Here is a 25,192-nt window from a genome sequence, read left to right as displayed (position 1 = left end):
TACCCTACTTTTAAAAAGCCCCTATAACACCCCTGAAAATCCTCAACGAACCTTTAAAAAATCCTTAAATAATCCTAAAAGAGCTCTAAGAATACCCCTTAAATCTTTAAAATGCCCTGATAAGACTCTAAAAAAAACCCTAAAAAATTCCCCTCAAAACCTTAGAAATACCAAAGTCCTAAAAAAGTCCTCCATATACCCTCAACACTCCTCTAAAAGCCCGAGAAACTTTTAAGTCTTCCTAAATAAGTCCCAAGAATACCCAAAACCACCCCTAACAATTCTAAGTAGTAGTAAGACAGCCCTTAAAATACCATAAAATAATTCTGTTGTAACTCTGAAAAAGCTCTAAAGGTATCCTAAACATTCCCAGAGAATTCCTAAAAAACTCCTGAAAAAAAAAAAAATCCCTAAAATAGCCTTTAAAAGCCCTGAAAAAAACTAAAAAAAACCCTAAAAACTGTTCAACCCTTACCTGTAACTCTGTAGCCTCCAAACATCATCTCTACCTATAAATTGGGGTAATTGCCTGCACCTGCTGGGAGAGTTCTGGGGCTGTCCCACCCTGAGGGCTGCACCTGTACCCCAACCCTACCTGGTACCCTGTGTCCTTTGCCCCCCTAACCCTCAGTGTCAGCTCTCTGCTGGTCCAGCCCCCCCACCTTTGCCCCTCAGCCCGCAACATCTGTGTGCCACCCCAAACCCCCCACAATGTCTGTGTGCCACCCCAAACCCCCCACAATGTCTGTGTGCCACCCCAAACCCCCCCACAATGTCTGTGTGCCACCCCAAACCCCCCCACAATGTCTGTGTGCCACCCCAAACCCCCCCCACAATGTCTGTGTGCCACCCCAAACCCCCCCCACAATGTCTGTGTGCCACCCCAAACCCCCCACAATGTCTGTGTGCCACCCCAAGCTCCCCCCAATGTCTGTGTGCCACCCCAAACCCCCCACAATGTCTGTGTGCCACCCCAAGCTCCCCGACACTGTCCCTTGGCCCCCTGGCCTCCACCGTGCACTCTCCACCTGGTTAGGGGTATTTTAGGGTGAGGTGAGGGGTGGTGTGAGGGCTGGCTCACCTGTCCCCCTCAGGCACCCCCCACTTTGCCCCTCAAGGCACCCCCAAGTTCCCCACTGCAGCCCCTCAGCGTCTCTGTGCCCCTGGAGCCCCCCCTTTGCTCCTAAATGCCTCTTCTGCCTCTCAGCTGCCCCTGGTGTCACCCTGCAGCCCCCTCCCCTCAGCCTCCGGTGTCACCCTGCAGCCCCCTCCCCTCCTGCAGGGAGTCACGGGTGGGCGGTGGGGGCACTGAGGGATGGGGCAGGGGTGGGATGGGCTGGAAGTTTGAGTAGGGGTGAGGGGTGAAGGAGGGGACACGGCAGAAGAGGCCTGAGGGGAGGAGGCAAGGCTTAGCATGGGGCACTCCATTTCTTCCAGACCAAAGCTGCAGCAAAATAAAACTCTGTTTGCCCTGGCAGTGCCAAACGCCTCCTGCAAACTGGCACCAGGAACCTGAGTTTTGTTTCCCAGGGAAAAAAAACCCTAAAATATCCTTATCCAGCGTTGGTGTCCAGGGGTCCGTGGCCCCGAATCACCTTCTGCCTCCTTAATTTGCAAACGGGGCAAAGCTGCAAGGAACTGTGGCTTTGGCTGGCCTAGCATGGCCAGATCCATTCTCTAAACCTGTCCCAAGACACTCAAGTCCAAGGCTCTCCTTCCTGTGCTCAGAAGCCCCTTCTGGTTTTCCTCAGACCTCCCTACTCAGCAACGCCCCAAACTCCTACAAATTTGTCCCATCCCTGAAGGGGCCGTGCCACCCCCCCACCCCATGCCAGCCCCCACTAACCCCACCACCCCAATTCCCCTGTGTGGAGGGGAGAAAATGTCAGAGGAGACAAGAGCAGAGGAGGCAGAGACAGACCCTTTATGGGCATCATGCTGGGAGAGCCCAGCAGGCAGGGCCCCCTTGGCTGGGGCAGGGGTTACGAGGGTCTGGGGGCTCGGGGGGACGGTGGTGGCACGGGGAGGCTCAGCTGCGCTCCTCCAGGCTCAGGCGGTCGAACAGGTACTCGCCCAGGCCGCTCGAGGCCCCCCCGCCGTTGTTGAGGCGGCGCAGGTTGGTGGCGTGGTCACCCAGAGCCTTGATGGCCTTCACCTGCTCGTCCAGGTAGTGCGACTCCAGGAAGTCACAGAGCTGCGGGACACGGGAGGGTCAGGCAGGGCCGAGGGTCCGGGGGAGGTGAGGGACCCCGGAGCAGCGGGAGATCTCAAACACTTCCCTTGGAGAGGGAGGGTGGACAGAGCCTCTGCACCAGGAGGGGGGTATTGCACCTGGGGGGGCCCTTTTTGGGGGGTGAGGACCCCCAGGAAATACTCACCGTACGGCCATGGCTGTAACCGTGCCCCCCACCCCCCCAGGTGATTCTGGGGGGGTCACAGCGACCCCCCCAGCCCCACATCAGAGGGTGGAACCGCAGGATCCCCCCTCCCTCTGGATCCCCAGGGCGATCCCGTGGGAAAAGGGAGGAACTGGGAGCACTGGGAGCTGGGGAGGGGGCGTCAGACCCTTGAGGAGGAGGAGGAGGGCGGCCGAAGCCGGGGGGTCTCACTCACGTGGGGGTCTCCCTTCTCGGCAGCCAGGGCGTGCAGCTCCAGCAGCGCCTGGTTCACCGACTTCTCCAGCTGCAGCGCCGCCTCCACCGCCTCCAGCGCCGAGCCCCAGGTGTCCCGCTCCGGCTTCTGCGGGGCACCGCGGTCACCGGGAGGGGCCCAGGTGGGCCACGTAGCCCCCCTCGATCCCCCGGACACGCACCTTGACGTCCTGCAGCAGGACGCGGCCGCCGCGGTTGGTCTGGAAGCGCAGCAGCCCCTCGGCGTGCTCCCGCTCCTCCCGCGACTGCTCCAGGAAGAACCGCGACAGTCGCGACAAAGCCACGTCGTCCCTATCGAAGTAGAAGCCCTAGGGGAGGGAGGAGAGGTCAGGGGGAGCCTCCCAGGACCTCTCCCCTCCCCTCAAATTCCTGGCATTCCGCCCTGCCATCAGCGAGGCGGGGCGGGACTTTGGGGCGCACCAAGGGGGTCCCCCAAGCCCCGGGGGTCCCGAGCCCCCCTACCATGGACAGGTAGACGTAGGAGGCGTAGAGCTCCATGTTGGCCATGCGGTTGACGGCGGCCTCGCAGTCGCGGTGGTAATTCTGGCGGACCTGGGACTCCATGGCGGCGCGGCGGGACGGACGGACGGACGGACGGACGGAGCGGCTCGGGAGCGGCGGGACGGACGGATGGACGGACGGAGCCGCGAGCAGCCGGTTCCGTTCAAGCACTGTTGAAGCGAGAACGCGGCTGTGGCCGCTCAACGTCCGCCGGGGGGGGTTTATGTCCCTTCCCCGCCGCGGGGGCGGAGAGAAGGGGGCGCCCCCCCCGCCCGCCCCCTTTTCACCCGGGAGGACCCGGGTGGCCTTGGCCCTTGTCCCCGTTTGTCACACGGCCCCGCAGTCAGCATGACTGGGCAGGATTTTGGGGGGGTCGGGGGATGGGGGGGGTTCCACCCCACCCTTGTGCGCCCCCCATGAGTGGGGTGACCAGGAGAGGGGGGGCTGGTGAAGACCGCGGTTCGCCGGTGGGTCGGGGGGCACAGGGGGGGCTGGGGAGGAGTTGGGGGGCACAGGGGGACTGGGGAGGGGCTGGGGGGGCACAGGGGGGCACAGGATAGGAGCCGAGGGGCGGTTTTGGGGTGTGCTGGGGCGCAGGTTGCCCGTTAATCGGAGTTGGGGGGCTGGGGCAGAGCCGCTGTTCACCGGTGGGTCGGGGGACACAGGGGAAGCCGGGGGGCGGTTTTGGGGTGTCCCGGCAGGTCGGGGGGTGCCGGGTGACTCCCACTAATCGGAGTTTAGCGGGCTGTAGGGTGCGGAAGGAGCTGACTCAGCGCCGGGACCATAAAAGAGGAACTTGGCAGCGCTGACTCCGCGTTTCCGCCGCCCCGGGACTGGGGGGAACTGGGAGCCTCCCCCTCAAAGCCACCCCCACACTCGGGGGGGGACCACCCCCCCAAAGCCCCCCGAAGTCACCCCCACACCCGGGGGGAATCACCCCCACAATCCCCCGAATTCACCCCAAAATCCTTTTGTCCCCCAGAGATCCAGAGGCTGCGCTGCAGGAGGGACGTGGCCCCGTGGGGAAGGGTCCAGATGTGGGACCCCCACCCCCAACCCCCCCCCATGGCCGCTCAGTGAACCCCGGGACGCCCCCCCCCCCCACACACGGACCCCAAATGGCCCTGCGGGGAAAGGGGGGGGGAAGGTGGGGGGTAAGGACCCTTCCCCACCCCTCCCCCATCAGGCGGGACCCCCAACCCCCGAGATGTTGTTTTTTGGGTTTTTTTGCGAGGGGGGGGGCACGCCCAGGAAGCTCCGCATTCCCCTTTTTTTTTTTTTAATTTCCATGGAAATTCCCGAGATACAAAAACCAAGGTACAAAAAAAGAGAAGAAAAATCCACGATGGAGAAAAGCGATTTTGGGGGCGGGGGGGGCAGAGAGGGTGGGCGCCCCCATTTTGGGGAGGGGCGGTTCCCTGTGACGTCACCGCCGAGAGCACCGTGGGAGGGGGTGGGGGACACGGGGGGACCTCCAAAAACCGGGAGGGGGGGAGGGGGTGTAAACAGGGGGTGTGGCCCCCCCCCACCCTGAGAGCCCCCGCCCCGGGAGGGGGGTATTGCACCTGGGGGGGCCCTTTTTGGGGGGCGGGGACCCCCAATAAATACTCACCCTACAGCCATGGCTGTAACCCAACCCCCCCCCCCCCCCCACCCCCCAGGTCATCCTGGGGGGGTCACAGAGACACCCCGACCCCCCTGGGGGGGTCACAGAGACACCCCACCCCCCCCAGCCACCCCCACATCGGGGGTGCAACCGCAGGATTCCCCCCCCCCCTTCCCCCCCCACTCGAAGCACCACAAACCAAGGGCAGGGCAGGGCTGGGGAGGTCCCCGACCCCCCAAACCCCCCCAAATCCCAGCTGTGGCCTCTGGGGGGGGGTCTGGGGGATGGAGGGAAGGGGGAGGGGGGGAGGGTCCCCCCCAGCTCGACCACCGCCCCAAAATCCAGGTGAGCGAGCGGTGTTGGTTAAAAACCCCCCGGGCCCGGGGTCAGCACCATCCCTGCCGGCAGGGCCAGTCCGGGGGGGGGTCCCGGGCGGGGGGGGGGGGCAGAAATTGGCCCCCCCCCCCAGAGTCTAGGACATCTTCCAGATGGTCAGCGAGGCCGTGAGCACGCCGGCGGCGAAGATGGTGATGGTCTGCCAGGTGGGGGTCCCGAAGTGGGACAGGAGCCCTTCCTGGGGGGGCACGGGGGGAACGAGGTCAGCACCCTGTGCTGGGGGGTCCCAAACGTCCCTCCACCCCCCCTAGAACAACCAGCCCAGGGCAGCTGGGAAAGGGGGGATGGAGGATTTGGGGTAATTTGGGGGTAAATTTGGGGCAAATTTGGGGTAAAAGGGAACATTGGGGAAGGGAGATTGCCAAACAGGGGCACGGCCCCCCGAGGAATGGGGAGGTTGGGGTACAAGGGAGGGGTCAGGGGCACAGACCCCCAAGGAATGGGGGGCTTTGGGGTCTCACCCATCCACCCTGGGCCTGGATCCAGGCCAGCACGTGCTCCTGCAGATACTCCATGGTCCAGCGCAGGATGGTCTGGACCAGCTCCGGGACCTTGGTGCACAGAGCCTGCCGGGGCAGAGGAGGGGGCTCAGAGGGGCCGGGAAGGCCCTTCCAGGGGCTCAGAGGGTCCCGGGGAGGCCTTTGGGGGGGCTCCACACCCACCTTGAGCACCAGCTTGCAGGCAAAGTAGAAGAGGGCGACCACGCGGCCCCAGTTGAAGGTGCCATCGGCGAACATCTCCCTGGCCACGCGGAAGAAAAGCTTCTTGGGGGCGTCACAGCCCACCTGCTCGATCATCCTGGGGCCGGGCACGGTGGGCAGGGGGGACAACAAGGGCCGGGAGTAAATTCTGGTCAGCTCATTCTGGGGGGGTCACCGAGACACCCCAGCCCCCCAGCCACCCCCACATCGGGGGTGGAACCGCAGGATTCCCCCCCCAAATCCCAGCTTTGCCCCCGGGGAGCAGCAGAGCTGCCCACCTCTGCAGCTCCATGTTGCTGTCCAGCTCGTCGCCGATGCGGCGCAGGCACTCGCTGAGGCGTTTGGTGTCGGGGCTGCTGGGCTGGGGCTGGCCCAGCTCGGCCTCGCTCAGCGCCACGGCCTGGGGGTCCCCGCAGCGCTGCACGCGGTCCCGCACAAACCTGGGAGCCCCCGGTGCTCTGGGTGACCCCCCGGCTCCGGGGGACCCCGGCCCTCCGTCCCTCAGTCCCACCTTCCCCCCAGGGTCACAGCTCACCCCCATGTCCAGGGCCGTCTCAAGGCCCCTGGGATCCTCTCGTGTCCCCCTAACTCCCCCCTCGCTCCCTGTGTCCCCACAGCTCTGCATCCTCTCAAGCCCCGCCCCAAGCTTTGAGTTCCCCCCCACACTCTGTGTCCCCCCAGAATCCCCACAAGCCCCCCAAGGTTCCCTCCCAGTCCCAAGTGCCCCTCCCTCCCTCCCTGCATCCCCAAAGTCCCCCCTCACCCTGTGACCTCCCCAGTCCCCTCCCAGTCCCAAGCTCCCATCGTGTCCCCCCCAGTCCCCTCCCAGTCCCAAGTCCCCACTACTCCCCAAGTCCCATCGTGTCCCCCCTCACCCTGTGTCCCCCCCAGTCCCCTCCCAATCCTAAGTCCCCCCCTTATCCCCCAGTCCCTTCCCAGTCCCAAGTTCTCCCCAAGTCCCCTCCCAGTCCCAAGTCCCGCCCACACCCTGTGTCCCCCAAGTCCCCCCTGTGTCCCCCAAGTCCCCCCCACACCCCATGTCCCCAAAGCTCCCCCCATGTCCCCCCCAGTCCCCTCCCAGTCCCAAGTCCCCCCACACCCTGTCCCCCCCAAGTCCCTTCCCAGTCCCAAGTCCTTCCTGTGTGCCCCAAGTCCCCCCCTTGTCCCCCCAGGCTCCTCCGGGTCCCAAGTCCTCCCCGCTTCCCGTGTCCCCCCCAAGTCCCTTCCCAGTCCCATGTCCTTCCTGTGTCCCCCAACTTCCCCCGGTGTCCCCCCGAGTCCCCTCCCTGTCCCAAGTCCCCAAGTCCGCCCCCGTGTCCTCTCCAGTCCCCTCCCTGTCCCAAGTCCCCAAGTCCGCCCCCGTGTCCCCCCCAGTCCCCTCCCGGTCCCAAGTCCCCAGCTCCCCCCGTGTCCCCCCCAGTCCCCTCCCGGTCCCAAGTCCCCCCGCGGTGTCCCCAAGCCGCCTCTTGTCCCCCCCGGCCCCGCCCGTTCTCCCGCCGCTCCCCTACTCACGCCCGCAGCAGGATCGCCCCAGTCTGCATGATCTGGTCCGAGGAGGCCCCTGCGGACAGCGGGGTGCTCACCGGGCCGCCCACCGACGCCGGCTGCCGCCGCCGCCGCCTCCCCGGGCCGCGCAGGCCGCGCCCCGCCGCCGGTCCTGCCGCTCCCCCCACTCACCGCCGCCCCCTGGTGGCGGGGCGGGCTCGCCGCCGCCGGCCCCGGCTCCGGGATCGGCTCCGGGATCGCTGCCGCCTCCTCCGCCTCCGCCGCCGCCCCGCTGGGCCGAAGCCGCCGCCGCCGCCATCGCGCCCGGAACACGTGGGCCCCGCCGCCGTCACGTGACACCGGCGGGGCCGGGACGCTGCCTCACGTGAGCGGATCGGGGGCGGGGCTGATGTGAGGCCATGTCCCCCCCGGGGAGGCTCCGCCCCATGACCCGTCACTCATTGCTCGGTCACGCCCCCTGTGCAGGCCCCTCCCTTTTGCTCGTCACTCATTGTCCGGTCCCGCCCCCTCCCGGATTCGGCCCCGCCCCCGCAGCCCCCCGGGACCCCCGGGGTCACCGCCCGGTCCCAGGGGTCACACCGGGGGTCACGACCCCGCTCCCGGGAGTCACACCGGGGGTCACACCGGGGGTCACACCGGGGTCACGGCCCCCGCCGTCCGTGGGGGTCCCGGGGCGACGCCCCCGCGGCGCTTCCGCCGTCCCCGGCGCTTCCCGCGGGTCCCGAGGCGGCGGCACCGGGCGGGGCGGGAGGGGAACCGGGGCCCGGGGACGGTTCGGGCTCGGCGTGGGCTCGGGGTCCGTGCGGGTGCGACCCCCGAAGCGCGGCCATGAGCCCCAAAAGCTGCCTGGGCTGCACCAAGTGCTTCCTCTTCCTCCTCAACCTCTTCTTCTTCGTGAGTGGGGCTTGGGGGAGGGGGGGGGCAGGGGGGATATGGGGGGACCTGAGGGGACCCGGGGGGGCCTCCCGGTGCTGGGGGGCACTGGGGGTCCCCCATGTCCTGACCTGGGCTCCCCCCCAGTTCCTGGGCGTCCTCCTCCTCGCCTTCAGCTTCTGGGTCCTGTTCGACCGGCAGAGCTTCGCCGCCGTGCTGGGTAAGGCACCCCCAAATCGGGGGGGCACCCCGAGAGCTGCGGCACCCCCAGAGGGTGCCTGACCCCCCCTCGGTGTCCCCAGGGTCGCCGCTGCTCAGCCTGAGGCACTGCTCCTATGGCTTCTCGGGGGTCGGCATGGCCACCATGCTCCTGGGCTTCCTGGGCTGCCTGGGGGCCCTCAAGGAGGTCAAGACCATGCTGGGGATGGTGAGTCGGGGGGCTCGGGGGGGTCCGGGGGGATTCGGGGAACCGGGAGGGTGCAGGGTGGCTGTGCTGCAACTTCCTGGGGTGACCGCAGGGACACGTGGTGCCACCACATCCTGCACCGGGGGGGACAGCAGCGGGGAGGGGGCGACCCTGTGGGCTGGGGAGGGGCTGGGGAGGGGCTGGGGGGCAGGTCCGGCTGACCCCGGAGGGGCTGGGGGGCAGGTCTGGCTGACCCCCATCCCCCCCGTTTGTCCCCAAAGTATTTCGGGCTGCTGCTGCTGCTCCTCGCTGCCCAGATCACCATGGCCATCATCGTCTACACGCAGCGCGCCACTGTGAGTGCGGGGGCCCCGTCCCAGCTGGGGGGGACCCCGGGGTCGGGGTGCGACGCCGGGGGTCGGGGGGCGAGGCTGTGCTGACCCCTGTCCCCAGCTGGCTGCCAAGGTGGCCACCTACGCTGAGGAGCTGATCCGGGGGTACCCAGCCCAGGGACCACCTGGGGACCCTCACGAGAGCTGGGACGCTGTCCAGCAGCAGGTGAGACGCCCTCCCCCCAAAAGGAGCCCAGGACCACCCCTCGGCCACCACACTGACCCTCTGCCCCCTCCCCAGCTCGGCTGCTGTGGGTGGAAGGGACCTCAGGACTGGGAGCAGCACGATGAGGCCACCAGGGATGGGGACAGGGACAGAGCCATCGCCTGCTCCTGCCTCAGGGCACCCAACGGCACCCACGGGAGCCCGTGGGTGCTCCCCCACGGCCGCTGCCCCACAGCCGCCCCCCAGGACACCTTCCCCACGGTGAGGCACGGGGCAATCGGGGGGTCCCGGAGCTCCGGGGGGGGCTCCAAGTGACCCCCCAGTTGTCACCCCAGGGCTGCAAGGAGAGAGTCCAGAGCTGGCTGGCCGGAAACCTGGTCACCATCGTGGGGGCTTGCGTCGGCATTGGCCTGGGGGAGGTAGGGGGATGCCCTGGGGCGGGGGGTGCTCGGAGGGCTGTGGGGGGATGCCCTGGGGTGGGGGGGCTGAGTTGGGGGTGCTCGGAAGGCTGTGGGGGGATGCCCTGGGGCGGGGGGCTGAGCTGGGGGGGGCTGGGGGTGGCTGAAAGGCTGTGGGACCACAGGTGGGGTGGGCTGGGGGGGCCAGGGAGGGTTCAGGGGAGGGTCCTAGGGGATTCAGGGTGGCCAGAAGGGTCGGAGGGGGCTCAGGGTGGCCGGGAGGGGAGTCAGGGGTCCGAGGGATTGGGGGGAGCTGATCCTGATCTCTGCTGCCAGCTCTCCCTGCTGATGCTGTCGATGTTCCTGCTCCGGAACCTGGACTCCCGCTACGAGAAGCTGCTGCGAGGGCTCTGAGGGGGCCGGGGTGGTGTCGGGGGGAAGCGCGGAGGGTTGTGTGCTTCAATAAAAGCCGTTGGGAAGCAGCGGAACCGGGACGGGACCGGGAGCGCGCCGGGACGGGACGGGGAGCGCGCGGAGCAGCAGGGCCACGCCCCTTCCCTCTGACCACGCCCCTTTCTCTCTGAGCGGGAAGGGCTCGCGCCAAGCCCCGCCCCTCTCCTCGCCGTGAGGCGATTCCCGCCCCCCTCACCGGCTCCCCCTCAACCCCTCAGCGGCGCTCCCGGGACCCCCCGAGACCCTCGACACCGCCCCGGAGCACCCCTGAACACCATGGCTGCAGAGCTTCCCTGCGCCCCGGGCGCCGCCATCCCCCTGCCAGGTGCGGGCACCATGAGGGAGCGGGGTGGGGGGCGAGGCTCCGACCCCTCCATAACGCGTGTCCCCCCCTCAGCCCCTGCCGAGAGCGGCTGCTCGGACGAGTTCGCCCTGGACTGCACCTTCGCTGCCTGCGACCCCGAGCGTACAGGTAGCCGAAGCCGCTGGGGCCTCGGTGGCTGCAACCAAACTGAGCTGGTGGTCCCTGAGCCCTCGGTCCATCCGCACAGGGCTGGTGCAGCCGCAGCGGGTGGTGGAGTACGTGGCGGCCATGACCGGGCACAGCGGGCACGACGGACGGCTGCGGGCGCTGCAGCGGGCATTGGACCCCGCAGCCGCGGGCACGGCGCTGGACTGGAGCCGGTTCCGCAGCGCCATGGGCGCCTGGATCGCAGCGTGCCGGCAGGACGGGTCAGTGCCCAGAGATAGATGGGCACGGTGCCTGGTGCCAGCCACACCGGCCAGTGGTGCTGACCCGCAGCTCCGTCCCTGCAGGGCCGAGGAGCAGGACATGGCCACTGGTGACACTGGAGCAGTGCCAGCAGGTGGGCGTTGGCACAGGAAAAGGGAGTCAGGGTGGCCCTAATGAGGACACAAACCCAGCCCGATGGGGACACAAACCCAGCCCGATGGGGACACAAACCCAGCCCAATGGGGACACAAACACAGCCCACTGTGTCCCGTCCCGCAGAGGACGAAGGACACGCATCCCCAGCAGCTGCCCAGCTCCAGGGTGACAACACGGACGCCACCAGCCCGTAAGTGCCCGCTGTGGGGACACCCTGCCATCCCTGGCCGTGCTCCCAGGAGCACACCAGGATCTATGGGACTCCCCAGCAGCGCCGAGGCCGCGGGGCTGCGGAGCCGTACCCGGCAGCTGGCGGCCCAGAACGCCAAACTGCAGCGGGACGCCGAGCTGGCTGAGGAGCTCAACGCCCGCCTGGCCGAGGAGATTGCACAGCTCCAGGCACAGCTGCGAAGGTGCTCCCGAGGGGCTCCCGAGGGGCGCGGGGTCTGGGTCTGCATCCTGGCAAGGCTGAAGCGCCGTTTGCCCCTGGCAGCAGCCGGCAGGCGCTGGAGCAGGCCAGGGCAGCCGTGGAGGAGCTGGACGACATGAAGGCCGTGGTGAAGCGGCTGGAGGAGGAGAACACCGAGCTGCGGCGGCAGGCACGGCACACGGTGAGAGACTGAGCTGAGGTGCCACATGGTGCCACGCTGTCACACGGTGTCCCCTCACGGCCGTGCCCTCCCTCCCTCCCCAGGAGAAGGAGCAGCGTAGCCTGTGCTCGCGGGCCGAGGGCCTGCAGGAGGAGGTCAGCCTGGTGCTGAGGGCTGCCCCAGTGGGGCAGTGCCACAGGGAACCCAGCCCTGTTTCACCCCTGGCAGAACCAGCGGCTCCTCGCCGAGGGCCAGGGACTGCGGGAGCAGCTCCAGGCACAGGCGGCTCGCGTGGCCAGCCTGGAGGTGAGCACGGTGGCCATGGTGCTGGGGGCTGTGTTGGACAGTGACAGTGACAGTGCTGAGTCCCTGTCCCTGTCCCTCTGCCCAGGCCCAGCTCTGCCGTGGAACTGCCCTGCTCTCTGCACGGGACGCAGCCCTTGCCCAGGTGAGCGCTGCCCAGTGACACTGCCACCACCTCAGCTGTCACCAGGGCCACCCCCGGCCCTGTCCCATGGCCCCTCACGTCCAGGCCCTGTCCCACAGGCAGGGCAGAGGGCTCAGGAGCTGACAGCAGCACTGGAGGAGTACGAGCGGATGGTGCAGGTACAGCACACCTGCCCTCCGTGTGGGCCCAGACAGTGGCCACAGCAGAGCCCCTGGGTGGCCACAGCAGAGCCCCACAGCGGCCACTCTCTGTGTGGGGGTCAAGGACCGAGGGTGACATCCCCTTCTCCCCGGCAGGAACTGCGCCTGGAGACGACGCGGCTGCGGCAGCAGCTGGGCCAGATGCGGGACGCCTGGGCCATGTAGGGGGGGACACGTGGGTGGGCAATGTCCTCGGGAGCCTTCATCTCTGCGTCCTCACCCTCCTCCTCCTCCCACAGGCGCCCGTGGTGCCCACGCGGCCAGCTGGAGCTCCAGGCCACAGCCACGGCGAGCCCGGTAAGGGTGGGCTCAGGGGGGACCCTGCAGGGCCACCCCAGCACTGACTGACCCCGAGGATCTGCCTAGGGCACAGGGGACAAGGAGGAGGACAAGGAGGAGGACGCAGGAACAGGAGGAGGAGACCTGGAGGGCAGCCCCGAGGAGGTGGCCAAGGCGGTGGCCCCCCAGGCGCCGCTGTCACCGTGGACGCCGCTGCTGTCACCGTGGGCTCTGGCGCTGCTGGCCCTGCTGGCCCTGCTCTACCTCTTGCCCCGCCAGCTGCCCCAGCCCCAGCTGCGCCACCGGAGCCCCCCGCCCCTGTGAGACCCCCAGTAAAGGCCGTTTGGGCAGTGCTGTGTCCGCCCCAGTCTGTACCAGTTCCCCCAAACCCTCGTCCCAGTCCTCCCAGTGCACTCAAGCAGGATCAGAGCCGGGGTGTCAGGATCAGCTTTATGGGCGCCGCACGGGGCCAGGCCGGGCCCCCTCCGTGGGTCTCTCCACGGCTCTGGAGATCCCGGTGTAGCCCCCAGGGGCTTCCAGCAGGGAGCTGGGGGGGCCCCGACTCTCACCAGTGGCACAGGGTGAGGGCCTGATGGTCCTCAGGACATTCCCAGTGATCCCAGTATGCAGGAGCCCTCCCAGTACCTGTGTCTGTCCCCAGGTACCGCTCGGCCACTCAGGTCCCGTCCTGCTCCAGTCTCGGGGGTCCCTGTGAGGGCTGGGGGGTGCTGAGGGGAATGACCTCCCAGTGCCTCCCAGCGCTCCCAGTGACCCCAAGAGAGCCCCCAGTGCTCCCAGCGTCCCCAGGACAGCCAGCATCCCCCGTGTCCCCAGTGTCCCCAACACACACAGCGCCCCTCACGCTCTCGCCACCCTCTCCAGTGCCCCCCAGTATCCCCACCTGGGCACAGGGTTTCCTCCACAGTGCCCAGGCCGCCGCCACCAGGCCCAGGGCCCCCCCAAGTCCCCCCAGCAGCAGCAGCCCGTGTCCAGTGGGGCTGGGGGGGCCCTGCCTGGCCCCCAGGGTCCCCTCGTGCCGCTCATGCCGCTCGGCGGGGCTGCTCAGCGCCGGGTCTGGGGGGAGACGGGGGTCAGCAGCTGCCCAGGGGGGTTACGGGGGTCTCCCGGGGGTCCCGGGGGGTACCTGGGCGGCAGCGCAAGTGGGCACAGCCAGGGAAGTGGAGGGGTCTCCCTTGCAGCCCCCCCAGGTGCTGCGCCAGGGTCTCCAGTAGCTGCGACACGTTCACCCTCTCCAGCTGGACACAGCCCTGGGGGTCCTGGGGAGATGGCACAGGAGCCCCCCCCGGGGGACCCCAGACCCCTTCTGAACCACCCTGGGATATGCCAGAAATGCCCCAGAGCTCCTGCACCCCCTCCCCGAGACACCTCAGGGAACCCCCAGACCCCCCAAGACCCTCAGAGTAACCCTGGACACCTCAGGGAACCCCCAGACCCCTGTGGGGACCCCAGAGCCCCCCAAGACCGCCAGAGTTACCCTGGACACCTCAGGGGACCCCCAGAGCCCCCCAAGACCCCCAGACTCACCTTGGCCTCCCCAAGACCACCCGGAGCCCCCCCGGGGACCCCCACCCACCTGGATGTGACACTCAGTGACGAAGTGGAGCTGGGCGAGGAGGGTCCTGAGCAGGGGAGCCAAATCCTTGCCAGCCACCCCCAGCATCCGCTGCAGAGCCAGCGCCCCGAAGTGAAGCCCCCAGAGATCAGAGCAGGCGCTGTCCTGGGGCAGCCAGGGCAGGTCGGGATTTGGGGGGTCAGGGGTCTCAGGGGGGGCAGGAACAGGGAGGGATTTGGGGGTGGGGGGCACACGTGGGATTGGGGGGGGGTCTCGCTCACCAGCTCCAGGTTGCTGGGCATCGCCACGGGGTAGTCGAGGAGCAGCCAGGGGGTCTGTGGGAGGGGTCAGGGGGTCCCCAAAAGCAGCCCGGAGGGCTGAGGGGGGGCGCTCAGGGGGTCCCCAGCGACCCTTTGGGGGTGAAGGGGCGCAGTCAGGGGGTTTTCGGGACCATTCCCTGGGGAATGAGGGAGTTTGGGGGGGTCCCGGGGGGATCGGTCCTGGGGGCGGGGGTCTCACCAGGTTGTTCAGGTGGGCGCTGAAGGTGCTGCTGATGGGGTTAAAGCCGAAGGAGCAGCAGCTGCCGAGGGCGGGCAGGGCCAGGAGCAGCAGGAGCGGCGGCACCTGGGGGGGGGGCACCGGGGGGGCTCTCGCGGGGGTCCCGGAGGGGCTCTCGGGGGGGGGGGGGGGGGGGGGGTGCGGGGGTTCCCCACTTACCAGAGCGGAGCAAGGGGGGGGACACGTCCATGGCGGTGCCGAGCAGGAGACGGCGCACGGGGACCCGCGAGCGCTCCCGGAGCCCCCCCGGGACCCCCTCGGGACCACCCCGGGACCCCCTCGGGACCCCTCGGGCCGCGGCGGAGCCGCCGCCGAAAGCGAAAGTGGGAGCGGGCCGGGAGGGGGCCCAGGAAACCCGAGAGGGCAGCGGGACGCGCCGAGCCGCCCCCTCGCACCCAGCGCGCGGAGCCCCGAGCGCCCCCTCCTCACCCCGGGGACCCCTCCCCAACCCCGCGGGGGCTCCGGCGCTCGGGACCCCCGCCCGGCCCAGCAGAGCTTTGGGTGCGGCTGCCCCGAGCGAGGGAGGGAGGCCGGGGCGTCCGGGCACGTGCAGGGGCGGGGCGCCCCCAAAATGTCCCCCCCAAATTGTCCCCCCCCAAATTGTCCCCCCGCAAAATGTTCCCCCCGCACTGCAGCCCGAGACCTCCCGGTCCCCCCCAAGGACAGGACAGCGGCTGCGGCTCGGAGCGCTTTATTGGGGCGGGGGTCCCGAGGGGCGGGGCTGGGGAGGCACAGGGCGAGGTCCGAACTCCCCGCAGATTTGGGGGGGGTCTCAGGGGGCGCCCCCCGGCAGCCAAAGGCAGCGGGGGCGGGTGCAGCGCAGCTCCAGCTCCCGCTCGGCGCCGGGGGGGAGCTCCTGCCCCGGAGCCCCCAGGAGTCCCGCCGGGACCCCCCAGACGCGGGGGACGCTCACGGCAGAGGCCCAGTCGCAGTCCTGGGCGGGGGGGGGGACATGAGAGATGACAGCTGGGGACAGCCGGGGGCTGTGCCCCCCCACCCCAAACCCCCCCACAGCAGCCGCCCCACGACTCGGGACCCCCAAAACGTCACAGCCCAGTGCCCACGCCCCTTCCCCCGCGTCCCCTCCGCTGTTCCCTTCCCCGTGTCCCCACATTGTCCCCCCCACAAATGTCCCGCACCGCCCCCGCACTCACCGCGTCCCCCCCGCACAGCCACAGCCCGTCCGGGCGCTGCCGCGCCAGGCGAGATCCGCTGCCCCGGGAAGCCCCGGGCAGCACCGTCAGGGCCCCCGCCGGCAGCCCCGCGGCCACCAGAGCCTGGGGACACAGGGGAGGGGGCGTAGCGTCACCGGGGGGGGGGTCCCGGGTGATGGAAGGGGACGGGGGGGGGGGGTGTCCCGGAAGGGTTCGGGGGGGAATGTGATGGGGAGCAGGGGGCACAGGGGAGGTCCTGGGGAGGCAAATGCGGGGTCCGGAGGGGGACATGGGGGGACACCCGGGGGTCAGGGGGCATCATGGGTGTCCCCGGGGAGGCACGGGGGGGTCCCGGAGGGGTTCGGGGGGGCACGCGATGGGGCACAGGGGAGGGGCATGGGGGACACAGGGGAGCTCCCGGGGGTCGCAGGGGGGACATGGGGGTCACCCGAGGGTCAGGGGGCATCACGGGAGTCCCCCGGGGGGGCACGGGGGTGTCCCGGTTCCGCACCTTCCGCAGTCGCTGTGCGGCACCGGCGCCGCCAGAGGGCGCCACCACCACGACCGCGTTCCCGAGCGCCAGCGCCGGGAGGAGGAGCTCCAGCGCCAAGAGGCGTGGCCAGCCCCAGGCCACGCCCAGCACTCCCAGCGGCCGCCTTGTCAGCAGGGCCCGCCCCCTGGGCATCTCCTGCAGCAGACTTGGTCACGCCCGATCAAAGGCCGCGCCCACTCACCGAACAGACAGACGCCTCCTTTCTGCCCGACCCCCTTTAACCACGCCCACCTGCACGGTCCCGCCCGCGCGCTCCGCTCGCTCCGCCCAGCGCAGCAGCGCCCCCCGCAGGCTCCCGCCGGTGTCGCTGCGGTCGCCGTCCTCAGGGGTCCCGGGACCCCCCGGCAGCGCCGCCGCCGCCCCCCGCAGCACCCGGGCCCGCGACGCCCCCGGCAGCCGCCCCCACCTGCGGGAAGGGAGGGTGTCGGGGACCGAGCCCCCCTCCCCGAGGGGTCCCGAGGTCGGGGACAGCCCTGGGAGGGTCGGGGGCAGCCCTGGGAGGGTCGGGGACAGCCCTCGGGGGGTCACCCCCCCACCCCCGCACTCACCCTGGGGCGGCCCCGCGGGCGGTGGCCACGGCCTGGGCCAGCTCAGGATCACCGGGGTCATCCAGGGTCACCGAGGGGCTGGGAGGGGACAAAGAGGACAAAGGACACAGGGGTCAAAGGGCATGGCCGTGGGAGGGGCATCGGGGGCACCAGGACCCCCGCGAGACGAACAATCGGGGGGGTCCTGAGGGGCACACGGGACCCTCTGGGGGGGCAGGATGGGGCTGGGACCACCCCGGGGGGGAAGAAGGGGATCCTGGGGTGCTAAACCAGTCCCAGTCTTGCTGTTCTTGTCCTGGGACCCCCCCCCAGTTTGGGGTCTCCATCCTGGGGAGGGGTCCCTGTCCCATCAGGGGGTACCTGAGCGGCTCCTCCACCTCGGGGGGCTGTTCCCAGGGGGGGCACCCAAATTCTCGCAGTGCCTGGAGGAAGTGCGGGGGGGCAGAGCCCATCTGCAACGGCACAGAACCCCCTCCCCCCCCCACCCTGGGGACCCCCAAAACCCGCCCCAGTCCCCCCAGGACACCTCCACGTCCCTCCGGCTTCTCCAGGACCCCCCAAACCCCCCTGGACCCCTCCCAAACCCCCCCCAGAGCCCCTCCTTGGCTCCCCCCACCTCATCCAGGTCGGTGCCCCCGGTGCTGGGGTCCAGCAGGTCCAGGGAGTTGAGGGACACCAGCCCCTGGGGCAGCCTGCGGAGGGGTCAGCGCTCAGTGACCTCGGTCACTCCTGGCCTGGCCTCAGGGTCAGGGGGTGGCGGTGGTCACCTGTCCCCCCCGGGCTCGGGGGGTGGCGGTCACTCCTGCCCTCGGGGTCAGGGGGTGGCGGTGGTCACCTGTCCGCCGTGTCCAAGGCCACGGTGATGTCCTGGGCCCAGAGGGCAGCAGCAGCGGCATGGGGCAGCGCCGAGGCCACGGCCACGGCCTCGGAGGGGCCACGCACAGGCAGCAGCACCAGCACCGGCCCCGGGACCTGGGGGGGCAGGGGGCGCTCAGAGGGTCCCCAAAGGCACCCGCGACCCCCCCAGGGGCACCCAGGGGCTCCCCCAGGGGCAACCCCGACCCCCCCAAGCCCCCCAGGGGCACCCCCTACCCCCCCAGGGGCACCCCCAGGGGCACCCACCGGCTCCCTCAGGCACCGCGAGGTCGGGGCCACCCCCGAGATCAGCGTGGGGGGGTAGAAACGCTGCCCCCTCCCCGGCAGCGGCGGCAGAGGAACCTGGAAAACCTGGGGGAAACAAAAAGGGTCCCAATGAGGGAGGGACACCGGGAGTGACACCCAGGGCAGCCCTGAAGGGACCCACAACGTTCAGGAACCCCTGGACCTCCCCAAACCTCAGGAACCTCCAAATTTCTCCCCAGAAAACACCTCAAACTCCCCCCCACCCAACAGGAACCCTGGTGTCCAAAAGCTCCAAATTTCCCCCAGAAAACATCGCAAACTCCCCTCCCCAGCCCACCCCAATATCCAGGAACCCCCAAACCCCCCTACACCCCAAACCCCGCGTCCCCCTCCCCACCTCGCGGCCCCTCAGCGCCACCCCCGTGTCCCCCTGTGTCACCTGCGCCCCCTCCTCGCGCGCCTCCCACAGCAGCTCCTCGGGCAGGGGGGTCTCTGGGGGCAGCGGCCCCACCTCGGTCCTGGGGTCCGTGGGGTCCCCCACGTGCAGCTGCCCGAGCCGGGCCCGGAGCCGCTGCTCCAGCGGCGCCACCACCGAGTCCTGGGCCAGGAGCACGCAGCCCCCCCTGGGCAGCTGGGGACAGCAGGGGACAGCATCAGGGACAGGCCAGGGAAACGCCAAACCGACCCCAAAAAACCCAAATGCCTCCTGAAAAGCCTCCACAAAACCCCTGAAAAACCCCCACAAAAGCCCCAAAAGAAACCCAAACACCTCCTGAAAATCCTCCCCAAAAACCCCCCGAAAAACCCCCAAACCCTCAAAAAAACCCCAAAAGAAAACCAAACACCTCCTGAAAATCCTCCCCAAAAACCCCCTGAAAATCCCCCACAAAAACCCCAAAAGAAACCCAAATGACTCCTGAAAAATATCCCAAAACCTGCCAAAAAAAATCCAAAAAAACTCAAAAGCTCCCTGAAACCTCCCCGAAAATCCTCTCAAAGAAAACCCCCTATAATCACCAAACCCCCCCAAAAACCCAACCAAAAAAAAAACCATAAAAACTACAGAAACCCTCTGAAACGTCCCCAAAAGGCCTCCCCAAAAAACATTCTGAAAAACCTGAGAAACCACCAAAACCCCCACAAACCCTCCCAAAAAATCCAAAAACCCCCTGAAACCTCCCCCAAGAAAAGCCAAAAAAACTCCTAAGAAACCACCAAATCCCCAAAAAAAACCCCAAAATCCCCTAAAACCTTCCAAAAAAAAAAAACCCAAAAAAAAACCTGAAGAACCCCAAAATACCCCAAAAAACCCCCAAAACCCCCTAAAATCTCCCCCCCCAAAAATCCCCCCAAATCCCCCACAAAAGCCCCCCCAAAAAAACCCCAAACCCCCCCAAACCCCTCCCCGAGGCCCCAGGCCCCCAGCCCCACCGTGGCGGCGGCGGCGGCGGCGCTGTCCAGGTCGGCCGAGTCCAGGACGATGACAACGACACGGCCCCCCCGGGGACACCCCCCCAGGCGCGGCCCCCGCAGCGGGGACCCCCAGAGGTGGCACCGGAGATCGTCCTGGGGATGGGGGACACAGGGACACGGGGACAGCTCATGGGGACAGCTCATGGGGACAGCAACAGGGACAGCTCATGGGGACAGGGAGAGGGACATGGGGACAGCTCATGGGGACAGGGACAGGAGACAGGGGACAGGGCACGGGGACCCCCAGAGGTGGCACCGGAGATCGTCCTGGGGGCAGGGACGGGGACATGGGGACAGCTCATGGGGACAGGAACAGGGACGTGGGGACAGGGATCCCCAGAGCTGCCACCGCAGATTGTCCTGGGGACAGGGACAGGGTGTGGGGACAGGGACAGGGGACAGGGACAGGGTGTGGGGACAGGGACGTGGGGACCCCCAAAGGTGGCACCACGGATCCTCCTGGGGACAGGGACAGAGACAGGGACCCCGCATTGGGGGGGTTGTCCCATTGTTGTTGTCCCCTCCCCTGGGCGTGTCCTCCGTACCTGCGCCGCCGCCCCCATCCAGGTGACCGCTCTGATCCCGGGGTGGTCGCGCAGGGCCCGGGGCAGTCCCGGGGGTCCCGCCAGGACGTTCACGACCCCCGGGGGCAGCGCCGCCCCCTCCCCGCCCAGCTCCGCCAGCAGCAGCAGCGGCAGCGCCGCCGCCGGGGGGGCCACGAGCACGGCCGTGTTCCCTGAGGGGGGCACCAGAACCGTGGGACCCCAACAGGGCTGGGACCCCAACAGGGGCTGGGACCCCAACAGGGCTGGGACCCCAAAAAAGGACACTGGGGCCCCGCCAGGGGCACCCTGAAAGGGATGGGGCCCCAAAAAGAAGGGACATTGGGACACCCCAAAACTGCTGGGAGTCCCTGCAGGGACACCCCAGAAACTATGGGACCCCAAAAGGGACACCCCCCCAAGGACACCCCAAAACAGCTGTCCCTAGGGTCCCCATTTGTCCCCATTTATCCCTCCCTGCACTCACCCATGGCCAGGAGTGGCCCCAGTTTCCAGAGCAGCTCCGGCAGCGAGCAGGGACCCACCAGGACCAGGGCCACCACCCCTGAGGGGACAGACAGGGACACCATGGGGACACCATGGGGACACCCAGGGGACAGTGACACCACGGGGACAGCGAGCAGGGACTGGCCAGAACCAGGGCCACCACCCCTGGGGACACACAGGGGTCAGGGGACACCCAGAGGGGACAGGGGACATCGTGGGGACAGTGACACCCACCCACGGGACACCTTGGGGACCCTTTGGTGACAGTAGCACTCACTCAGGGAAGACCCTTGGGGACAATGACACTCACCCAGGGGGTGTCAGGGGACACCTTGGGGACCCTTTGGGGACAATGGCACTCACCCAGGGGGCGCCACCCCCCCTCGGGCAGCTCCAGCCCCCGCAGTGGCCGCAGCCCCAGCTCCAGCTCAGCCCCGAGGGTCCGGCACAGGGGGCGCCCCCCGCCCAGGGCCAGCAGCGCCCCCAGGGCCACCCCGGGGTCACCCTCGAGTGTGGCGGCCAGCCTGGGGAGATAGAGGGGACAATGGGGTCACCTGGGGTCACCTGGGGTCACCCGGGGTCAGAGGTCACTCACCTGGCCAGGTGCTGCCCCCGCTGGGGCCCCCCCAGCCCTGCCCAGGCTTCAGCCGCTGCTGCCGCCGCTGCCACGGCCACGGCCACATCCGAGCTGTCCCCAGCCAGCACCGTGGCCACCGTCCGGCCTGGGGACACAACAGGGGATGGACACTGATCACTGACCCCAAACCCTGATCCAAACCCCGAGCTGTCCCCAGCCACCGTCCGGCCTGGGGACACAACAGGGGATGGACACTGACTGCTGACCCTAAACCCTGATCCAAACCCCGAGCTGGCCCCAGCCGGCACCGCGGCCACCGCCTGGCCTGGGGACACAACAGGGGATGGACACTGACTACTGACCGCTGGACACTGACCACTGAGCTCTGACCCCAAAGCCCAACCCCAAACCCCAACTCCAGCTCCACGACCTTGCCCCAATCCCTGACCCCTGACCCTGGTCTGCACCAGTGACCCCAAATCTGTGACCTGGACACTTGACCCCAATCCCTGTCCCTGTCCCCTCGGTGTCCCCTCAGTGTCCCTGTCCCCCCCCATACCTGTGGTAGCCTCGTGGCACTCAAGTCTCTCCCTGTCCCTGTCCTTCAGTGTCCCCGTCCCTGTCCCCTGTGTGACCTCTCAGTTTCCCCTGTGTGTCCCGTACCTGTGGTAGCCTTGTGGCACTCGATGATCTCCCTGTCCCTGTCCCCTGTGTGTCCCCTCGGTGATCCCTGTCCCTCAGTGTCCCCTCAGTGTCCCCTGTGTGTCCCGTACCCGTGGTGGCCTCGTGGCACTCGAGGCTCTCCCTCCCCTCCGGTCTCAGCCAGGTCCCGTTCACGAAGTGTCCGAGGCTGCGCCCGTGGGACTCCAGCCACGCCTGGGGGACAGGGGGGGACACAATGGGACCCCCGGGACCCCCAGGATCCCCCAGGACCCCTCTGGGACCCCTCTGGGACCCCCAGCCCCAGCCCAGCCCTCCCCCATCCCCCAAACGACCTTGGGCCCACGGGGAGACTTTGACCCCGACGCACCCCACAGAACCCCGGGTTCCCCATGGGCTCCCCCCATGGGACGCCCCCAGGACCCTCCAGGACGCCCCCAGGACCCATCTGGGACCCTCCAGGACCCACCAGAACCCCCCCATCCTCACGGGACCCCACAAACCCACCCCAATTCCCCCCCTGGTGCCTCCCCCTGCCCCATTATTTCCCTCGGGACCCCCCGCCCCAGACCCCTCCCAGTTCCTGAGGAGGCTCCCAAGAGCCCCCCAAGACCCCCCTCAGATTCTGAGGGACCTCCCAGGACCCCCCGAGCCCCTCCGGACTCCCAGAACCCCCAAAGAGCCAACCCAGGACCCACCCAGGGGGACCCCGAGGGACCCCCTCACCTCGCCATGGTTGGACCTGCCGGGGATCGGCCCCTCCTCCATGGTGGCGAAGATTTCGGGGACCGGGGGAGCCCCGAGAGCCGCAAGAGCCGCCATCACCGCCGGGACACCACCGAGACAGGCGGGGCGGGCCAGAGCGGCCCCGAAAACAACCGAGACGGGCAGGACGGGCCAGAGCGGCGCCGGAACAACCGAGATGGGGCGGAACAGGCCAGAGCGGCACCGGAACAACCGAGATCAAGCGGAAATGGCTAGAGCGGAACCGGAACAACCGAGTATGACCGGAAACTGCCAGAGCGCCTTCCGTAACCACCGAGATTGACCAGAAATGGCCAGAGCGGCACCGGAATCACCGAGATTGACCGGAAATGGCCAGAGCGGCACGGGAACCACCGAGATTGACCGGAAACGGCCAGAACGGCACCGAAACACCGAGATTGACCGGAAATGGCCAGAGCGGCGCCAGAACCACCGAAATTTACCGGAACAGGCCAGAGCGGCACCGGAACCACCGAGATTGACCGGAAATGGCCAGAGCGGAACCGGAACTACCGAGTTTGACCGGAAATTGCCAGAGCGGCGCCGGAATCACCGAGATTGACCGGAAATGGCCAGAGCGGCACGGGAACCACCGAGATTGACCGGAAACGGCCAGAACGGCACCGAAACACCGAGATTGACCGGAAATGGCCAGAGCGGCGCCAGAACCACCGAAATTTACCGGAAAAGGCCTAAGCGGCACCGGAACCACCGAGATTGACCGGAAATGGCCAGAGCGGAACCGGAACTACCGAGTTTGACCGGAAATTGCCAGAGCGGCGCCGGAACCACCGAGATTGACCGGAAATGGCCAGAGCGGCGCTGGAACCACTGAGAATTACCGGCTATGGCCAGAGCGGAACCGGAAGTACCGAGATTGACCGGAAATGGCCAGAGCGGCGCCGGAACTACCGAAAATTACCGGAAATGGCCAGAGCGGCACGGGAACCACCGAGATTGACCGGAAATGGCCAGAACGGCACCGGAACCACCGAGATTAACCGGATATGGCCAGAGCGGCACCGGAACCACCGAGATTTAGCGGAAGTGGCTAGAGCAGCACCGGAAAAAAACCGAGATTTACCGGATATGGCCAGAGCGGCGCCGGAACCACCGAGATTGACCGGAAATGGCCAGAGCGGCGCCAGAACCACCGAAATTTACCGGAAATGGCCAGAGCGGCGCCGGAACCACCGAGAATGAAGCGGAAATGGCCAGAGCGGCACCGGAACAACCGAGATTGACCGGAAATGGCCAGAGCGGCACCGGAACCACAGAGATTTAGCGGAAGTGGCCAGAGCGGCGCCGGAACCACCGAGATTGACCGGAAATGGCCAGAGCGGCGCCGGAACCACCGAAATTTACCGGAAATGGCCAGAGCGGCACGGGAACCACCGAGATTGACCGGAAATGGCCAGAACGGCACCGGAACAGCTGAGATTGACCGGATATGGCCAGAGCGGCACCGGAACAACCGAGATTTAGCGGAAGTGGCTAGAGCAGCACCGGAAAAAAACCGAGATTTACCGGATATGGCCAGAGCGGCACCGGAACAACCGAGATTGACCGGAAATGGCCAGAGCGGCACCGGAACAACCGAGATTGACCGGAAATGGCCAGAGCGGCGCCGGAACCACCGAAATTTACCGGAAATGGCCAGAGCGGCACCGGAACCACCGAGAAAAACCGGAAATGGCCAAAACGGCACCGGAACCACCGAGATTGACCGGATATGGCCAGAGCGGCACGGGAACCACCGAGATTTAGCGGAAAGTGCTAGAGCAGCACCGGAACAACCGAGATTTACCGGATATGGCCAGAGCGGCACCGGAACAACCGAGATTGACCGGAAATTGCCAGAGCGGCGCCGGAACCACCGAAATTTACCGGAAATGGCCAGAGCGGCACGGGAACCACCGAGATTGACCGGAAATGGCCAGAGCGGCGCCGGAACCACTGAGATTGACCGGAAATGGCCAGAGCGGCGCTGGAACCACAGAGATTTAGCGGAAGTGGCCAGAGCGGCACCGGAACCACCGAGATTGACCGGAAATGGCCAGAGCGGCACGGGAACCACCGAGATTGACCGGAAATGGCCAGAACGGCACTGGAACAGCTGAGATTGACCGGATATGGCCAGAGCGGCACCGGAACAACCGAGATTTAGCGGAAGTGGCTAGAGCAGCACCGGAAAAAAACCGAGATTTACCGGATATGGCCAGAGCGGCACCGGAACAACCGAGATTGACCGGAAATGGCCAGAGCGGCGCCGGAACCACCGAAATTTACCGGAAATGGCCAGAGCGGCACCGGAACCACCGAGAATGACCGGAAATGGCCAGAACGGCACCGGAACCACCGAGATTGACCGGATATGGCCAGAGCGGCACGGGAACCACCGAGATTTAGCGGAAGTGGCTAGAGCAGCACCGGAACAACCGAGATTTACCGGATATGGCCAGAGCGGCACCGGAACAACCGAGATTGACCGGAAATTGCCAGAGCGGCGCCGGAACCACCGAAATTTACCGGAAATGGCCAGAGCGGCACGGGAACCACCGAGATTGACCGGAAATGGCCAGAGCGGCGCCGGAACCACTGAGATTGACCGGAAATGGCCAGAGCGGCGCTGGAACCACTGAGAATTACCGGATATGGCCAGAGCGGAACCGGAACTACCGAGTTTGACCGGAAATGGCCAGAGC

At 67.6% G+C, this 25,192-nt stretch overlaps 5 protein-coding genes across 20 annotated transcripts; 2 read left to right on the top strand and 3 right to left on the bottom strand.

The window, feature by feature from the left end:
* Positions 1 to 1,901: 1,901 nt before the first annotated feature.
* Positions 1,902 to 4,007, bottom strand: LOC139586758 (ferritin heavy chain A-like). The gene is made up of 4 exons (XM_071420375.1): positions 3,114 to 4,007; positions 2,813 to 2,959; positions 2,614 to 2,739; positions 1,902 to 2,194 (listed from the first exon to the last, which is right to left on the bottom strand). The coding sequence occupies exons 1-4, from the start codon at positions 3,213 to 3,215 to the stop codon at positions 2,030 to 2,032; spliced, it is 540 nt and encodes a 179-aa protein (XP_071276476.1). The 5' UTR covers positions 3,216 to 4,007; the 3' UTR covers positions 1,902 to 2,029.
* Positions 4,008 to 5,052: 1,045 nt separating this feature from the next.
* BAX (BCL2 associated X, apoptosis regulator) lies at positions 5,053 to 7,776 on the bottom strand. Its single transcript, XM_071420373.1, has 6 exons — positions 7,533 to 7,776; positions 7,368 to 7,416; positions 6,134 to 6,295; positions 5,817 to 5,952; positions 5,616 to 5,720; positions 5,053 to 5,332 (listed from the first exon to the last, which is right to left on the bottom strand). The coding sequence occupies exons 1-6, from the start codon at positions 7,657 to 7,659 to the stop codon at positions 5,231 to 5,233; spliced, it is 681 nt and encodes a 226-aa protein (XP_071276474.1). The 5' UTR covers positions 7,660 to 7,776; the 3' UTR covers positions 5,053 to 5,230.
* Positions 7,777 to 7,847: 71 nt separating this feature from the next.
* CD37 (CD37 molecule) lies at positions 7,848 to 10,132 on the top strand. The gene is made up of 8 exons (XM_071420374.1): positions 7,848 to 8,255; positions 8,382 to 8,454; positions 8,537 to 8,661; positions 8,922 to 8,996; positions 9,094 to 9,198; positions 9,274 to 9,459; positions 9,534 to 9,617; positions 9,933 to 10,132. The coding sequence occupies exons 1-8, from the start codon at positions 8,190 to 8,192 to the stop codon at positions 10,008 to 10,010; spliced, it is 792 nt and encodes a 263-aa protein (XP_071276475.1). The 5' UTR covers positions 7,848 to 8,189; the 3' UTR covers positions 10,011 to 10,132.
* A 188-nt stretch (positions 10,133 to 10,320) lies between these two features.
* On the top strand, positions 10,321 to 12,793 carry KASH5 (KASH domain containing 5). Of its 7 annotated transcripts, XM_071420369.1 has the most exons (12): positions 10,321 to 10,521; positions 10,601 to 10,915; positions 11,062 to 11,128; positions 11,208 to 11,351; positions 11,432 to 11,549; positions 11,633 to 11,683; positions 11,757 to 11,834; positions 11,920 to 11,976; positions 12,075 to 12,134; positions 12,273 to 12,337; positions 12,416 to 12,473; positions 12,543 to 12,793. In XM_071420369.1, exons 1-12 carry the CDS (start codon positions 10,326 to 10,328, stop codon positions 12,777 to 12,779), a joined length of 1,446 nt encoding a protein of 481 aa, XP_071276470.1. In that variant the 5' UTR covers positions 10,321 to 10,325; the 3' UTR covers positions 12,780 to 12,793. The 7 variants fall into 7 exon arrangements, with proteins under 7 accessions (XP_071276470.1, XP_071276469.1, XP_071276467.1 ...); XM_071420368.1 differs by having other exon boundaries at positions 10,601 to 10,781; positions 10,866 to 10,915; positions 11,211 to 11,351; positions 11,633 to 11,834; positions 11,920 to 12,134; XM_071420366.1 differs by having other exon boundaries at positions 10,601 to 10,781; positions 10,866 to 10,915; positions 11,633 to 11,834; positions 11,920 to 12,134.
* A 92-nt stretch (positions 12,794 to 12,885) lies between these two features.
* On the bottom strand, positions 12,886 to 22,784 carry ALDH16A1 (aldehyde dehydrogenase 16 family member A1). Of its 10 annotated transcripts, none has more exons than XM_071420349.1 (21): positions 22,449 to 22,784; positions 21,836 to 21,938; positions 21,081 to 21,207; positions 20,849 to 21,009; positions 20,466 to 20,543; positions 19,982 to 20,172; positions 19,395 to 19,529; positions 18,403 to 18,594; positions 17,964 to 18,068; positions 17,677 to 17,813; positions 17,458 to 17,533; positions 17,202 to 17,263; positions 16,842 to 16,919; positions 16,525 to 16,699; positions 16,252 to 16,428; positions 15,741 to 15,863; positions 14,548 to 14,652; positions 14,310 to 14,363; positions 14,050 to 14,193; positions 13,600 to 13,732; positions 12,886 to 13,529 (listed from the first exon to the last, which is right to left on the bottom strand). In XM_071420349.1, exons 1-21 carry the CDS (start codon positions 22,542 to 22,544, stop codon positions 13,132 to 13,134), a joined length of 2,850 nt encoding a protein of 949 aa, XP_071276450.1. In that variant the 5' UTR covers positions 22,545 to 22,784; the 3' UTR covers positions 12,886 to 13,131. The 10 variants fall into 10 exon arrangements, 9 of the variants coding, with proteins under 9 accessions (XP_071276450.1, XP_071276452.1, XP_071276451.1 ...); XM_071420351.1 differs by having other exon boundaries at positions 14,050 to 14,139; positions 22,449 to 22,783; XR_011677952.1 differs by having other exon boundaries at positions 13,396 to 13,529; positions 14,050 to 14,188; positions 14,310 to 14,439; positions 22,449 to 22,771.
* Positions 22,785 to 25,192: the final 2,408 nt, after the last annotated feature.

Source organism: Agelaius tricolor, unplaced genomic scaffold (assembly GCF_023055355.1).
Source record: "Agelaius tricolor isolate 1412-34295 unplaced genomic scaffold, bAgeTri1.0.p SCAF_136, whole genome shotgun sequence".
Classification (NCBI taxonomy): domain Eukaryota; kingdom Metazoa; phylum Chordata; class Aves; order Passeriformes; family Icteridae; genus Agelaius; species Agelaius tricolor.
Note: the sequence above shows the minus strand (reverse complement) of the source record. Positions and strands in the feature narration are given on the sequence as shown.

Excerpts from the sequence above, each read along its gene's own strand:
- LOC139586758 (XM_071420375.1), bottom strand. The coding sequence starts at position 3,215 with ATGGAGTCCCAGGTCCGCCAGAATTACCACCGCGACTGCGAGGCCGCC. Across the intron at positions 2,960-3,113 it reads CCTACGTCTACCTGTCCATG|GGCTTCTACTTCGATAGGGA; the intron begins GTAGGGGGGCTC and ends TCCCTCCCCTAG. Across the intron at positions 2,195-2,613 it reads CCGAGAAGGGAGACCCCCAC|CTCTGTGACTTCCTGGAGTC; the intron begins GTGAGTGAGACC and ends CGTGTCCCGCAG.
- BAX (XM_071420373.1), bottom strand. The coding sequence starts at position 7,659 with ATGGCGGCGGCGGCGGCTTCGGCCCAGCGGGGCGGCGGCGGAGGCGGA. Across the intron at positions 7,417-7,532 it reads CCCGCCACCAGGGGGCGGCG|GGGCCTCCTCGGACCAGATC; the intron begins GTGAGTGGGGGG and ends CGCTGTCCGCAG. Across the intron at positions 6,296-7,367 it reads GGGGCGATCCTGCTGCGGGC|GTTTGTGCGGGACCGCGTGC; the intron begins GTGAGTAGGGGA and ends GGGGGCTCCCAG.
- CD37 (XM_071420374.1), top strand. The coding sequence starts at position 8,190 with ATGAGCCCCAAAAGCTGCCTGGGCTGCACCAAGTGCTTCCTCTTCCTC. Across the intron at positions 8,256-8,381 it reads TCCTCAACCTCTTCTTCTTC|TTCCTGGGCGTCCTCCTCCT; the intron begins GTGAGTGGGGCT and ends GCTCCCCCCCAG. Across the intron at positions 8,997-9,093 it reads TCTACACGCAGCGCGCCACT|CTGGCTGCCAAGGTGGCCAC; the intron begins GTGAGTGCGGGG and ends CCCTGTCCCCAG.
- KASH5 (XM_071420362.1), top strand. The coding sequence starts at position 10,326 with ATGGCTGCAGAGCTTCCCTGCGCCCCGGGCGCCGCCATCCCCCTGCCA. Across the intron at positions 11,352-11,431 it reads CTCCAGGCACAGCTGCGAAG|CAGCCGGCAGGCGCTGGAGC; the intron begins GTGCTCCCGAGG and ends TGCCCCTGGCAG. Across the intron at positions 11,835-11,919 it reads CTCGCGTGGCCAGCCTGGAG|GCCCAGCTCTGCCGTGGAAC; the intron begins GTGAGCACGGTG and ends CCCTCTGCCCAG.
- ALDH16A1 (XM_071420349.1), bottom strand. The coding sequence starts at position 22,544 with ATGGCGGCTCTTGCGGCTCTCGGGGCTCCCCCGGTCCCCGAAATCTTC. Across the intron at positions 16,920-17,201 it reads GAGGTGGAGGAGCCGCTCAG|CCCCTCGGTGACCCTGGATG; the intron begins GTACCCCCTGAT and ends GTCCCCTCCCAG. Across the intron at positions 14,364-14,547 it reads GCGCCCACCTGAACAACCTG|ACCCCCTGGCTGCTCCTCGA; the intron begins GTGAGACCCCCG and ends CCCCTCCCACAG.